At 37.8% G+C, this 12,870-nt stretch overlaps 1 protein-coding gene across 1 annotated transcript; it reads right to left on the bottom strand.

Annotated features, from left to right (window-relative positions):
• Positions 1-4,067: 4,067 nt before the first annotated feature.
• Positions 4,068-7,584, bottom strand: LOC108103160 (hexokinase type 2). The gene has a single exon (XM_017208542.2). It carries the CDS (start codon positions 7,200-7,202, stop codon positions 5,571-5,573), a length of 1,632 nt encoding a protein of 543 aa, XP_017064031.1. The 5' UTR covers positions 7,203-7,584; the 3' UTR covers positions 4,068-5,570.
• Between the last annotated feature and the right edge of the window lie 5,286 nt (positions 7,585-12,870).

Raw genomic sequence — 12,870 nt, 5'->3', positions numbered from 1 at the left:
AATTGTCAAGTCAAAGCTACCGAGTGAGAAATCAAAGGTTTTATCACGCTGCCGAACGATAAGATTTGATATCTGAGATATGGCCCGTTTTCTAAGTTTTTTTTTTTGGATTGGGGAAAAGAAAGAGAATGTCAAAGAATGTCAAACCAGAAATAGAACTGGAATTTGATCTAAGGTTTATCTCGATTTGAATTCGCGGTTATTAAATAGTTAGGGACACGACTATTTATGAAGAAAAGTTACAACACCTTTTTATTAGCGATTTTGTGTTAATCAAACTAAGATGTTAGCCCATCTTTCCATCACCAAGTTGGCTATTATTATGTATTAGTACCATTTCAAAATCCCTAACTTTAGAGAATGGATTAGGCTGTAAATTCAGCACTGGGCATTTGGTTCCTGGAAAAGCGCGTACCCCCTTTTTCCACCCCAAACATTTCGTTTGACGTTGCTCCTTCCTGTCATTTGACGTGGCTGCCATGATTATATGCGAACTGCATTCATCTAAACTGGTTTAAGTCTACCGAACAGCTTTAAGATTTCGATTTATGTTTGCATTCCGTATCCGCAAGTGAAAGTTTGAACTAAATGTAACAAACAATGACAAGTCTTTGGCTAAATATTGTTACAAAATTAAATAAAAAAGATAAACAATTCTTTAATGAATATTAAAAAGTGTTACTTAAAACGTTACAAAAAGTGAAAGAAATTATTGTAATATAAATTTTTGAGCCTACTTTCATAGTATGATAAAGTGTGACCATGCTAGCAACTTTCTGTCGTAAATTCTTCAAGATGTAAGGCCACACTGCACAGTTTTGCTTTGTAAATGAGTATTGTATTCCCACAAATTCCAACATTTATCATAAATGCTATATTTTATTATTTATTTATCTACCAATTTATGTATTTTTTTTCATATGACAAGTGTTCGTAATGAAGGCAAATAATTTACGAGAGCACTGTGCTTAGTAGACTGTCAGCCAATCGTTCTCCTGTAAATTGTGAAAAACAAAGTATAAAAAAATATGAGAAATGGGTAAAACAAACTCAGAACATTGTGAGTATAAATATTGAATGTGATTATTATATACAGGCGAGAGGCAACTGTTGTTGCTTGACACTCACATGATTGTTGCCTTTTTCTTCGCATTTCGTTTTTTGCATTTCCATTTCGCACTTTCGAAAATTGCATTTTGCTGTCGCTTGAAATGCTTTTTAGCTAGATTTGCATAACAACAAACGCAATACTCTAAACGTTGCGAGATCGAGACAGAGAATGCGGAAAAGAGAAGCAGATAGCTAACAGATCAAGTGAGCAAATTTTTGTCAGACGTCAAAAGTTCTGCAACCTCTCTTGCTCTGGCTGGCCCCCTTTTTTTTTCTACATACATATATCTTTTTTATTATTGCGTATTTGGTTTTCGATTCTCTGGCTAACAGCACATTGAAACTATCTCAGCGAAAAAACAATCTTTTCGATATTTCTATTTTTTCTGACTGGGCGCACCGAAAATACAAAGCATATTTTGTAAAATTGCCGCAAAATTAACGCGAAAATTTGCGACAACAACAAAACAGCTGTCAGGGCTCTTGAAAATGTTGAAAAGAATTTCGTTGTCTCGCCAATCGTCCAATGATAAATCTTCTTTCAACTGACGTAGAAGGCGGTCGCTGTTCTGCGCTGGGGCGTGGTCAACGCCCACCTGATTCGCTGGCACGGTGACGTATAAGCGATAATTTGATAAATTATTTAACTTCTGGCTATATATTATTTACTTGTGGAATGAAAGAGCTTTGTGGGCAGAAGACTTAATATAAGTATATAGAAAACTGCTATTGATATCATAGAATATGATCATGTTGCAAAGATTTTGTTGAAACCGAAAAGTATTTGTAATTTGAAGTCAGGCCATCTTCCATTATCGCATGATATCAAATTGCGCATACGCAGCGGTGTTCGCGAGAAGTTTCTTTTCCTGAAAAGCCACAATCAAGTGAAATTAAAACGAAAACTGATTGGTGGGTGGTGGGCGGTTAATCGGGGTTTCCAGAAAAGTCACACCCTTATCACTGACGTTGCACGGCGATTGCATTGGAGAGGGCGTGAGCCCCTGATAAGCCACAAGTGGTGGCAGATAAGAATAGTTGGTTGAGAGCGGGGTGTGAGATGAGGTGTCGAGCAACAATCAAGGGCATCAGGTGTTAATTGGAGCTAAGTGGGGTTGTTGGGGAGGGTTAAGGCAAGTGCAATGCGATTTCAAGTGCATTCAAAGCTCTGGAACTAAAAGCGATTCGCTGAAAGGCTAAAAATAAATAGGGGTTCTCACCCTTCATTGATAACTTTCAATATCAAATTAATGTTATAATGGATCGTAGTATAGACATGGAGACATCTCACTTTCGATCTGGTTAATACCCAAAGGGTATCACCAATTTGGGATTCCCGACGCCAATAAGGCAAGCTGGAATTGCTTTCAGCATTTGTAAATTGAAATTTGCATTCGAGATATTTAAATTGGGTTTGTGCCGCAGTAAAACGTGATCGCGACTTGGCTGAGATTGCACTGTTTATTGCCATCCCGTTTCGTCTTTCGCGGTTTCACGAGAATCGTTTTCATTTGAAATTCTATAAACAACTTTCGCGGAACTCAAGTCCAGCGTAGGTATAAGTACCTACTTTTTCCCCAGCCACCACTGCCTGCCCCTTCATTCACATTCGATTCCAATCAACTATTATAGAGACATAGAGAGAGACTTTGGCGATTATCGAACGATCAGCCCTGCTCCCCCCCCCCCACCACTTCCACGATCAATGGCTCAATCAAGCCTTTTGTCTGCCTCGCCGTCCAGCACTTGTAATTCAAATGCGTCAAACGAAAACTCGACTGCAAATGATTCAATTTAAAATGGACTACAAAAGCAGCGAAAGACTACGTAAGACCCAAGAGCGGCGGCTGATTGCGACAGTGGAAATGCCCTGTAATATAAAGAAGGGAAAACCTTACTAAAATTAAATGTTATATTATAAAAAGTCAAATTAGAGACAACTTTATAACATTTTTTAATTATACTTTGTCGATTATCTAAGGCAGTTTTATACCCTCATCGTTTTGGTTAAAACTCAGTTCAGAATGGAGTATAGATTACAGAAAAAATATTTTTAAAAAACCTTTTAAAAATGTATTTAAGTACCCAGCTGGGCAAATAAGATTGTGAACTGAGGAGAATAATGGATGATATCTATTAATAAAAGTGGTTTCTTTCAGTCTTCAATTTATACATATTATTATAATGCCGAAACAAACCAGCTGCCAGAAGCTATATGCCCATATGATCGTAGGGTACCATATGGTCGAGTAATATAAATAACAAAATTGAGCTAGCAAAGTGCTGACTGATTGTTATTGCCTCTGATGATGTATAATTTTAGTTTGCAGCAACAGAAATAATTCAAATTGCAGCGGCAAAACAAATACATACCACAAAATATTAGACAGACCCAAAAGAACACGTTTCACGCATATATTTTGTTTGCCATTTGATTTTCTTTCTTGTTTGGTTCAATCGTTTTTATTTTGTTTCACTGTCCACAAACATTCCATTTGTTTATATCATTTACTAAATTCATCTTCATCTTCTCCAAGCCTTCGATTTGTGTGTTTAGTTTTGGTTTTTTTTTTTTTTTAGTAGTTTATGTTTAAATCGCTTTTTGATAACGAAAGTTCTTTGTTTTTAATCTTTTAACATGGGCTAAGTTTATTTTACAATCTTTTCTTTTTGTTTGTTTGTTTATTTGTTGAAAAATAGAAACACTGGTTCGTTCTTCCTATATTCTTTATAACATATTTCTTAGGCTTCCCCTGCTCTTATTATTAGACCAAAAAAATGTGTCTTCGTTTTTTGCCATGATTGCGAATTTTTAAAGTTTGTTGTTGTTGTTGTTGCCTGAGCCTGAGCATGCCGGCCAGCAGCTGCAAAAATGATGAGAAATCAAAACCAAATCATATTGATAACCAAATAATATCAAATCATAAGATATTGAAAATAAATAACAATTACTTGTGTATGAATTAAGAACAAATTTTATTTGCTTTTCATTTCGCTTATTTGCCTTTCGGTTCTCGCATTTCCTCCATTGTTGTTGTTGTTGTTCGTAAACAATAATTAAATATAATTAAGGGCTCTGTGGGTTGGGTGGATTGGGGTGGGGATATATATTGGTTGTATTGCGGGCTTCTTCGACGACATTTAGAAACTAAGATAAGAACTAAACACTAAACTAGGTCAAATGTACAATTACATAAATAATAGCTCACAAAGTGCGTTTCTATATCAAAAGGAAAAAAAAAAACAGTTTTTTTTTTTTTTTAGTTTTTACCTGCTTAAGTGTTAACAACAAACAAATTCACTAAACAAAGACAAGCAATACATTACAAAAAAAAAATTAGTAATATAGTGGCTAAATATATCATATTTATATATGTATATATATATGTAAATATATATGTATGCAGTATTATCATATAACGCTTCGTAATAGGTTCTATATAAACATTTACAATTACAGAAAGGACACCGTAGCATTACCTAGTATTCCTCTCTTTCTCCATCTCTCTTTCTATCTCTCTCTCTTTTTGTCTGTCTCTTCGTTAGCGGCTTGTTTTTTGTTGCTTTTTTCGTTTTTGCTTTAACAATGTGCGCGGTTTTACAGTTTCTCTTTCCGTTCTCCTGCAGGATATGCTAGAATGCTTGTAGCACAGTAGTATAACAGTTTCATCTCTCGCTTGCTCTTAAGTATCTCCGTTATCTTGGGGGGCTTGGGGAGGCGGGTTATTCAGGGGAGGGATTACCAAAAAAAAAAAAAAAAACCATTTCTTGTCTCAATCGAAATCGAAAAGAAATTCGTTTCACAAATTGTACTATATATACGCAAACATTATGTTTTTCGTGTGTGTATATTATGTTTTTTGTAAATATATATATATAAATATATATATATATATATCTATATAATAGCATAACAAATCTTCAACAAAAATCGAAAATCGATCCATAGTGTTTTTTTTTAGTTATCTCGTTCTTTTGTTTTTTGCTTTAACTAGGAGAGAAAGAGATAGAATGCCACAGATCTTCTGTCTCTTAGTGGGGTTTTCTGTTAAGTTTCTTGTTAAAAACCTGGTTTTTGCCTAATTAAAATACTAAAGTCAAGCCGCACTAACTCGCAGATGCCCTGTGCATGTAATTTGTTTTGTTTTGTTTTTTTTTTTTTTGGGGAGGAGGAGGCTTTCCAATTACTTTTCTTTGTGGCAGCTTCTTTATTTTTGTTTGTTTTGTTGCAGGGCCTTTGTGAGTTAGCGAGGCTCCACTGTAATTATTACGCATACGCCACCGCGGCCTTTTACTAGGTGTTTTTCGCTCTGCTCTTTAGTGTGTGTGTGTGTATGTGTGTGTTGCTTTTTCTCTTAGGACTGCTTCAGCTGCTCCAGCGACTCTCCTGGTTCCTCCTGGCTCCTATCGCCTACTGGCAACTGCTCCGGCTCCTGCTCCTGCTTATCTCGCCGCCACGCCTACTTCTTGCTTTTTATTATGTCCTCACGACAGGCGACGGCCGCCACCAGGGCCGCTCCACGACCAGAACCGTCCTCGGATAACATCAGGTCGAAGGTGATGCCCGGCTTGATCAGCTGCGAGATCTTCTCCACCATCAGATTATGGAACTTGGGATGGAAGCGATACACACTGCCATCAACGCCCACCGTCACCGTTGGCTCGTCCATTTTGTTGATCAGAGTGGCAATGCCGGCGGACACCAAGTGAGCTGCCCTTTTCGAGACGCACTCGCAGATGTATCGCACATTGGCGCAATCACCATCGGTGGCATTGGTCAATCCCAGTTCTTCCAGCACCAGGCGGCAATTGGTAAAGTTTCCGGGCTCATCCGCCTCGATTTCGCTCACATACTTGGTGAAGAATAGGCCTCGGGTGTTCAGAACTTCCGAGTCCTGTCCGTTGAACAGAATGCCCGCCTGGGTCATTTTAACCAGCACCAAACGCACAAGCTCGCCCATGTACATGCCGGATATCATCTTCTCAAAAGTCTGCTTGCCCGGATTAATACTGTGCACATCGATGTCCCGATCGAATTCGGTGCGCACAAAGTCCAAGGCGCCATTGTCGCCGAAGGCTCCCCATTCCGTATTGATAAGGACGTGCTTCTTGCGCGGATCCTCGGCATCGAACAGTTCCGCCTCTTCTACGCGCTCCATGTAGCAGGCATTTGCACCGGTACCCACAATCAGACCGATCTTGCAGTTGTGATTCTTCCAGGCGCAGCTCATCAGGGTTCCGGTGGTGTCGTTGAGAATGGCGCAAACATCGATCTGGACATCACCGCGCCGGGCGATAGCGTCCTTCAGCAGCTGAACGACATCCTCGTTGACCACGCCGGCGCAATTGAAGCCCTTGGTCCAGGTCTCCAACAGACCCTTGGTCAGGCCCAATTGACGTAGGGGAAATGAGAAGGTGAAACCGAGTGGCAGTCGCTCCTTGTAGACATTGTGCTCCGACATAAAGTTGGACAGGCATTCGGCAATATGATCGAACAGCTGGGTGCCCGAGCCAATCATAATGTGCTGCGGTATGGCATAGATGCGGGACTCCATTTGGAAATCGTTGTTCTCCTGCAAATGAATAAGCAGCACCCGGAAGTTGGTGCCACCCAAGTCCAAGGCCAGGAACTTGCCGCGCTCATTGCCATTGGGCAGGTCCTGGACGTACGTTACAAAGCACTTGACATTCGCCTTCGGGTGCGTATCCTTGGCCAGACCGCGTCGCAGTTCGTGCAGGATGCGATAGCACAGCTCCTGGACCTGTTCGTCCGTTAAAAGCAGCTGCTGACATAACTCGTACACCATCTTACTTTTCTCTGCAGCGGACAAGAGTGCAATTTGCTGCGGGCTGTGAGTTGAATTTGTTGTGGCTGTCGCTTTGGCGACATTTGTAGCTGCTGCTGATGCTGATTTTGTAGCTGTCGTCGTTGTGGCTGCCGCTGCTGTTGCACTCAGTACCGCCCCGCCTCCTTGCGCCACGCCCACGCGGTCCGTTTCATCTTGACCGCCAATGCCACCGTTATTGTGACCATTCAGTTGGGCGCCATTAATAGACACGTTTCTCATCGCCCCGTTCAGCTCCCGATCCATTCTAAGTTTTTTTTTCGTTCGCTTAGCTTACACTCACACGGCAAAAAAAATGTTACAATTGTATATTTACACAGTCGCGATGTTTTTCTTTCTTTTTGGCAATTTCTTTCTTTTCTGCAATAATTTTCAGTGAATTCTTGCTGTTTTTCTTATTTTTTTTTTTGGGGCTGCTCTATTGCCGAGTCTTTTGAGTCTTTGAGTTTTTACACACGCTCTCTCTCCGTGTTTTATTTTCGTCCGCTGCACGCGTCCAAACGCTCGAAACGTTTTTTACGGAATTAAATTCACTCGCCGACTTTTGCTCACTTTTCGCTGTCGCTGCTGCTGCGCAGCCCTCGTCGACGACGACTGCGGCGGCGACGTTGCGCTCTCTCCCGTTTGCGCGTCGTGAAGGAACCTTGAAGGTCAAAAACTGAAAATCGGTTTTGGGGCGGAATGGTTGGAGATATGGCGCATATATGTACGGCAATATTTGGGGTCTACAAATGGGATATAGAGGGCCAGCGAAATAGAGAGTGAGCGAGTGACGATGTAGAGACGAGCGCGCGTTTATGCGTAAACAGTCATCCGTATTGTACACAACATCGAATTATCAAATATAATTTCCTTTACATTTGTATACTTTCCTTACTTTGATCACGATATAAGCATTTTATATTATTTCATTTTATAAATATTATAAGAAATCAGATTTCTTGCAACTTTAACGAGCTTTCCTTTAAGTATAATATTATATTTAATAGATACACAATGATCGTATTAGAAATTTGAACGTACAATCGTGTTCTTAAATCTTGTTCTTTTCATCGCATAAACGCGGAACTGCAAGGGCCAGGCGGCGAATCTCTCTTTTGCTTCCGCTTATGAGAGAGCCGCCTTTTGTCGTCGTCAGCAATTTGGTTGATATTGATACCCTACACATTGTCGGGTGTAACGGAATCTTGTACTGATCAGTCTTTGTGTGATCTTATACCATACTTAAATTATTAAAAATGTTATTTACAATATATTTATTTTGTTTAAATAATATTTTTTTCATTTATATAATTTTTCTTCTACTTATGTATATTAAAAAGCAAAAATGTTAATGAATTAATATTTGGATTACATTTAATTGCTATAACAAAATGTACCATAAATATTTTAGTAGACTATGAATCTAGTCTAGGAGATTTTTTGATTTTTATACAGACGATAGGAAGCCCTAAAATCTGTGAGCTGAATTAAGTTTACTAAAATTATGTCTTAATAAATATTTTTCCAAATTTAATTATTATAGCGCATTTAAAAGCCTCTACACTATGTTATTTTTGCTGCCTGCGTGTTGGCTTCGTTCCTTGAACCCCCTAACAGCCCCCTTCGCCTACTACCCGAGCTCCCACTCTCTTTAAGCTCTCCCTCTCTCAGTACCGCTTATGTATTAGTATAACAGTGCCACTCCAGCTGAAACAAGAGAGAAATAGAGAGCTTGCTGGCTTTACCCAGAAATGAGAGGGCAAGTTTGCTTAGCTGTTGGTCGCCACTCCATCTCTCCCCCTTCTTTCAGACTACTGTTACCGCTTCTTGGAATTGTCAAGTTCTGCCGACGCGTCAACATCCTCAAATACATACATACATACAATACATATGTATGTATGTACATACGCATGTACATATGCATACATACATATGAATTTTATTTCAGTGCCGTGGGGCTCGTCTTCCCCGTCCCACCCCCTTACACCGAGAACCATCCAGTTAGCTTGTATGGGTATGTGCCGCCCAATTTAAAGTTTTTCCTCTTCTCTCTCCCGCTCTCTCTCTCTCTTTCGTTTTTCCGTTCTCCATTCATTGGAATTTTGTTGTTGCCCATAGGTTTTTCATATTTTTGAAACTAGATTTCATAAACAATTGCATTTTAATCGATACATTGCAGAATAGTTGTTTTTACCTTGCGTTTTATTTCACATTTTGCGAAGAGGCTCGTCCGCAATTGCGGCAACGGCAACTAAAGTGTTTTCAACTACCAGTTTCAGTATATTCACGAATGTAAATATATGTATGTACATATGTATGTACATACACACATTTTATACATATGGATGTAGATATATTTGTAAGTGGGCATGTCTGCAAACGTGTGTGCTGGCATGTGGCCTCATAACTGTTATACAAGACCAGACACAAACAGTCGAGGGAAATATGCTAGTAGCTGAAAGTCAGGTGGTTCCATGATTTTTAAGTCCGTCTAGTTTTAATAGATAAATTAAAAATCTTTTTTGACATTTAGTTTTTATAACTCCTTAACCATATGCGGTAAGAAACCAAGGCTTACTAATATTTTGTACCCTGCTGTGAACATATTCCATTCACTCACGCGCCCTCTGATGGAAAGAGAGGGGACGAGAGTACGATGACGTCTGGGGGCAAAGCAACTACAACTACAACTCCCTCTGCCTCTTTCCGTTTATGTTCCGCCATCTCCCTCCCACACAAGGTGCTGCACGTGTCTTGCGAAATTATTTCGCCACAATAACAAAATCCATTAGTTGTTTACGCCAGTTTGGCGTAATAAAGCTCCAAAAATAAAACCCAAAAATCACAAAGTGCAAAGTGCATTAAAAATTCAGTGGCTTTTTGACGATTTCAAGAAGTTTATTATAAAAAGACGCTCCCCCTTCTCTTTAAGACTTATAAATGTGTGCATGTACAGTATATTCGTAGGTGTGTCTACATGATTGTGTGTGCGTTTGTGTTGGCTGGTGCGACAGAAATGATTAATTGTTTATCTGGCTCGGTTACACGTTCCGTTACTCAGGAACACACAGTCGACAATCGAAAAATAAAATTGATACTTTATTGAAAGCCGAAACTGGGGATACTCTAAAAGATTTATAAGCCCTATAGGATATAATAAATCAAATGTGATTAATATAACAGGTACTAACATAAAAAAAGAAAGGAATACTATAATTGAAACCAAAGTGGGGTGTACTTTAAAAGACCTAGAAACCCACAGGATATTATAAATCAAATGTGATTAGCATTGTAGGCTCCACCATCGGAACTATAATAAAAACTTAAATAATATTTAACTATGAATATTACATTCGAAACCGAAGTGGGAGATACACTCAATATATATATATATATATATAAATATATATATATATATTATTCAAAAACCTGCATTTTTTTTATTGAAAAACTTCCATCCATAAGATCAGGATTTATAGATCATTTACACATACTTGATAAGAACCTTGCAAACTGCCTGTCAAGTTCATAGCAATCTCTTTAAAGGTGCTTTTGTACATATGAATTAAACTTGATTATAATAATGGCAAACGAGACAAGGAGTGGTTCTTTTTCTTATCTGCAGTTGCGGAAATTGCTTTGGTGAAATGCGAAATAGTGAACGGTGGGGGTTGAAGAGGTGCTAAGGGGTGGAAAGAGGGGCCAAGTCACTTGACTCGGAGGGGGCTCCAAGAGAGGCGTGTCAGTCCATTTCATCAAGTAGAACACTACAGTGCTCGTTATTCAATGGGGATCTTTCAAATATATGATATTCCCAATAAAGCAAACTTATATTTCTGATGAAAGCACTTAAAACTTTCGAAATTCTCAAAAAGATATTTCCTTTTGAATATAAATAATAATTTTTACAGATTTTCTGGAAACCAAACTAGTTTTTACTGTAGAGTCTATATATATAGTATATATATGTATACAAACATCAAATATATCATTTTCTATATATACGATAACCGCACACAATTGGTGCATTAACACGATGAGTCAGCGATTTGAAAATGAGCAATGATGACAGCTGAGCAGAGAAATATCATTTCAAGTGCACCCAAACTTTGTTTGTGAATGATCAAAATGATACAGAGAAAAGTAGTATTAGTGGTAAAAAATCGTTTGAATTGTGTTAGGTGAATAACAAATATCAAAGAAAGGAAATATATATTTAAACTTCCAAATATTTAGCTAAGGAGAGTAGAGTTCTTAAACTTTACTTGTTAACTTTAAGTTTAATTAGTAAAGTTATAAAGAACTCGTATTTTTTATTGTTATATTTATTTTTAAGACTCGCAGGTATTTTGATGGACTTAGTTTTATAATATAATTTACAAAAGTCGTAAAAATCTTTTATACTAGCGTATATGTAAATGTAGATGTTATGTATTTACTTACATATTTACATTCGAATGTATTATTCGCAGAGGGAAATACGATTGAAATTATTTGCGATTTTATTTCGTCATAAAAGACGATTTCATCATATATAATACATTAATTTTATGGTTCCTTTTACTACTAATAAAACAAAATGAATATCCAATTACATGTCGCTCTGATATCTAAATAATATATTCCTTTTTTAAGCTAGAGCTCTTTTCTAGAAAAATTCCATTTACAAAGCTTCTGAAGTTTATAACAGGTTCTTTGGATTAAAACCCCTTTGCCAAGGTACCAGATGAAAAAATCAACTGGTTCCAGTTGGGTTTTTGGGAAAGGGATAGGGTTTAACCAGCCGCCCAGCCACGCCTTGAACTCCACCGATTTCGTCAGCCAATGTTGGGATTACAGAACTGTTATATGAACATGTCCTACCGCCAGGGTCTCCGGTGTCACCTTCAACTGTTATACCTTCGTTGTCTTCTCTGGTCTTTTTGTTGTTGTCGTATGCTTCTGGGAATCCAGTTTTGGGGGCTCGCCCCATGGCACATATACACTTACACACACTAAAAAAGCCCTGCTTGTATGTGTGGGTGTTTATGTGGTTGTATTTGGGGGTTTGCCCGTGTGCGCTTGCTCATCGCATTTGTTGTATATACAAAATAATCGATTTTTTACAGCATTTAATCGTATGATATTAGCTCTTTCGCTGTCGATGTAGGCTGTGACGTCAATGATGATGACGTCGCCCACACTATCTTTCTCTCTTCCACTCATTGGCAATCTTGCTCACACATGAAGGGGTCATTGCAGCCAACGAAACCGCGTGGAAAATTTGTGAAAATCGCCGGCCTTCGTTTATAAACAAAAGTCATTAATTATAATACGTTTTTGGCAACTGTAAATAACTTCACGTGACGCTTGGCCAAAATCCGGAAAATTCATCTGACAGAAATTCAGGCAAAAAAAAAACACATATTAACCGAGCAAAAAGATAAAAACAAAATTAGCGACAAAAAACCCATAAAAAAGTTCAAAATCGTCCAGAGTGAAAATCACTGAAAAATAGTAATATAATAAAAAAAAATATACAAAGTAATAAACGCACATGTTTGTGTTATAAGATTTAAATAAATAAAGACTAAAGCATAAATAATACGCACTTAAATAATAATAAAATATGTATTCACATAAGGACTATTTTTAGATTAAAAACACTTTTACTCTGCATTTTATAAATAGTATGAATCATTAAAAATCAAGAAAAGATACAAAATTTTGGGCAGTAAAAAGGAAAAACAAATAAACTGCCCAAGCTAGGAAACATTTAACACTAAATTAATAATATTAATATCTACACATAACATATAGAAACCTTTAAAAAGTAAACTCTTAAAAGCATATACAATTCAAGGTCGAAACAAAAACTAATTTTGTATACAAAGCGTAAAACAAATAAGTTAATCTAATTTTTAGATAAGAACATAAACAAATAAAACAAACA

Source organism: Drosophila eugracilis, unplaced genomic scaffold (genome assembly GCF_018153835.1).
Source record: "Drosophila eugracilis isolate 14026-0451.02 unplaced genomic scaffold, ASM1815383v1 contig_649, whole genome shotgun sequence".
NCBI classification, from domain to species: domain Eukaryota; kingdom Metazoa; phylum Arthropoda; class Insecta; order Diptera; family Drosophilidae; genus Drosophila; species Drosophila eugracilis.
This window is presented reverse-complemented; position numbering and strand designations above follow the sequence as displayed.